General features: G+C 36.4%; 1 protein-coding gene across 1 annotated transcript in view; it reads right to left on the minus strand.

Annotated features, from left to right (window-relative positions):
• PRTG (protogenin) overlaps positions 1 to 2577 on the minus strand; it is a 144545-nt gene that overhangs the window by 2966 nt on the left and 139002 nt on the right. Inside the window, exon 15 of the mRNA XM_012801789.1 lies at positions 1630 to 1795. Coding sequence (XP_012657243.1) covers positions 1630 to 1795 — 166 coding nt within the window. The remainder of the gene's footprint in view (positions 1 to 1629; positions 1796 to 2577) is intronic.

Raw genomic sequence — 2577 nt, forward strand, 5'->3', positions numbered from 1 at the left:
GTAGGGCACTGGCCCCATATGCCCTGGCCAAAAACTGCAAAAGCAAACAAACAAAAACACACAATAGAATAAATAAAATAAAAAACAAATGGAAACAAAGTGTATATAGAGATATATAAAATTATGACAAGATATTGACAATTAACTTACTTATATATTCATTACATTATTCTCTCAGCTCTTCTGTATGTTTGACAATTTAAAGCAGTTGGGGAGAAAAATACGGGCCGTATGCAGCTCAACGAAATAGCATTTTGTGGAGTATCAACCCTTAGGTTAACCCAGGGGACATGAGAAAGACATCCTCTAAACTTATTTTTCTCCATCGTTCAGGTCTCTACTCCTCTCTGCCTCCTGTCATTTTAGTCTCTTTCTCTTTTATTCCATCTCTTCCTCACTACGTCACTCCCCTAGCCTCTCTCATGTCTACTTTTCACCCGCAACAGTAACAATAGAACCACAGGATAGTTTAGTACTTTTTATGCTTATTAAAGTTTTAGCGTCTAACGTTTTAGATTAACTTTTTAAGAGCTGAATAGCTTAATTTGTGTTAGAAAGTAAAAGCTAAATTAGGCTGCAAACCAAAAAGACAACAGAAGTACCAAATATCAATTAACTATTGCTTACTCGTAATATGTATTAGATAGAGCACAGTGTTAGATATGAATGGATTACATGCAATCTCAAAAGTACTTGAAATTTTGTTGTATCGTTGTTCTAAATTTTAGGAAAGAGTTGAGGAAAAATAATTCATAGCTGGGTTTCAGAAATTTTTTTCTATAAAGGGCCAGATAGTAAATTAATATTTGCCTGTATCACATTTTCTTACTTTTTCTTCTTCATTTTTTTTGAAAAAAAAAAAAAACCTTTAAAAATGCAAAAACCATTCTTAGCTCAGGAGGTGGCCATACAAAACAGGCTGCAGGCTGGTCTGGGCTGGGTTGTAGTTTGCTGACTACTTGATGTATAGCACACTGGTTATGGGAGCTATTGCAATAATGCACACTGTCTATCTAATGTTGCAGTGTGACTAAAAATAACTTTAAGTTGGTGTTCATAATGCTTACCACGATACTATTATTACATATACTAGAAAGGACATAAAGTAACACCCGCCAATGACATTTCTTTACCATTGCCAACTTCCTTGGGTCATAACGGGAAGGATCTTGAGGCTTCTAGTAGGATGTTCTCTATTTCAAAAAAAATGTTATTCTACCTGGGATATTCTCATGATCTATTCAGTTCAATAGTCATCCAAACTAGGTGCAAAGGGATTAATAAAAAAATTGCCCCCTAAATACAGGGCAACAAAACTATAGTAAATATAGACAAAAGACTGTGGTAGCCTTATTTGAGGCATCTTACTTTCATATAATCCCATTGAACTAAATTTATGCTCTTGTCTCATTTTTATCTCTAGTTCTTTCATGCTCTCTTTATCCTCACCTTCTCCTCCCTAAATATTTTATGCAAGGAAGGACCTGGATAAAATTTGTATATTCCATTCAGAAGAACAGAGATAGAATATATCCAACATATAATTCTCTCATGAAATAAATTTTACACAAGAAGGGAAGATGAATGGGAGCAAGGATGACGCAGCAAACTAGTTTCTCAGCTCAGTACCTTTGCATCAATGAAGCTGTTTGGCATCATCATTGGCATTAAGGATTCTTCATTTTCTGCAGCTCTTTCCACGTTCTTTCCTACCTCATTTCCACTAGCTAAAGAGGCAATGGTACGGGATGACGGTTGGGTCCCATTCTGCGCTGTCTTGGATGCAGATGATTTCCTGAAATATTGGCAAGAAGAGGAAATCTAATTTCAGATAAGATACAGGCGAATGTACCAAATGTAGCCTGTAATCACAACTCTGCAAACAATGAAGTTCCTTAATACTCATTTCTCAAGCATTTTTAGAAACTGTATTTTTAACTCCCACTCATTGCTACAAACTTTTATGATTTGAAAAAGCATCTTAGTGGAATGTCACAGTCTTAAATGCTTACATCAAAAAGGCAGAAAGATCATAAATCAGCAACCTCACGTCACACCTCAAGGAACTAAAAAAAGAACAAACCAAAGCCAAAGCTAGCAGAAGAAACGGGGAGGCTCAGACCAGAATGAAACGAAACGGGAAACCAAAGAGAACAGTACAAAGGATCAGGGAGCCAAAAAATCTGTTCTTTGAAAAGACAAACAAAATTGACAGACCCCTAGTTAAACTAGAAAGAGCAGAGAAAGAACTAAAGCAAGCTCAATCAGAGATGAGAAAAGGGGACGTAACAACTGATACCACAGAAATACACAGGATCCTATATGACTAATAGGAACCCCTCTACCCATGCAAACTAGAAAACCTACAGGAAATGAAGATATTTTTAAAAATACAACCTCCAAAGCCTGAATCAGGAAGAAAGAGAAATCCTGAACAGAAGATAATGGATAGCGAGATTAGGACAGTAATAAAAAAAAACTCTTTTTTTTTTTTTTTTGAGACAGAGCCTCAAGCTATCCCCTTGGGTAGAGTGCCATGGCATCACGCTCACAGCAACCTCCAACTCCTGGGCTCAA

Source organism: Otolemur garnettii, unplaced genomic scaffold (assembly GCF_000181295.1).
Source record: "Otolemur garnettii isolate 467f Iridium unplaced genomic scaffold, OtoGar3 scaffold00011, whole genome shotgun sequence".
NCBI lineage: Eukaryota > Metazoa > Chordata > Mammalia > Primates > Galagidae > Otolemur > Otolemur garnettii.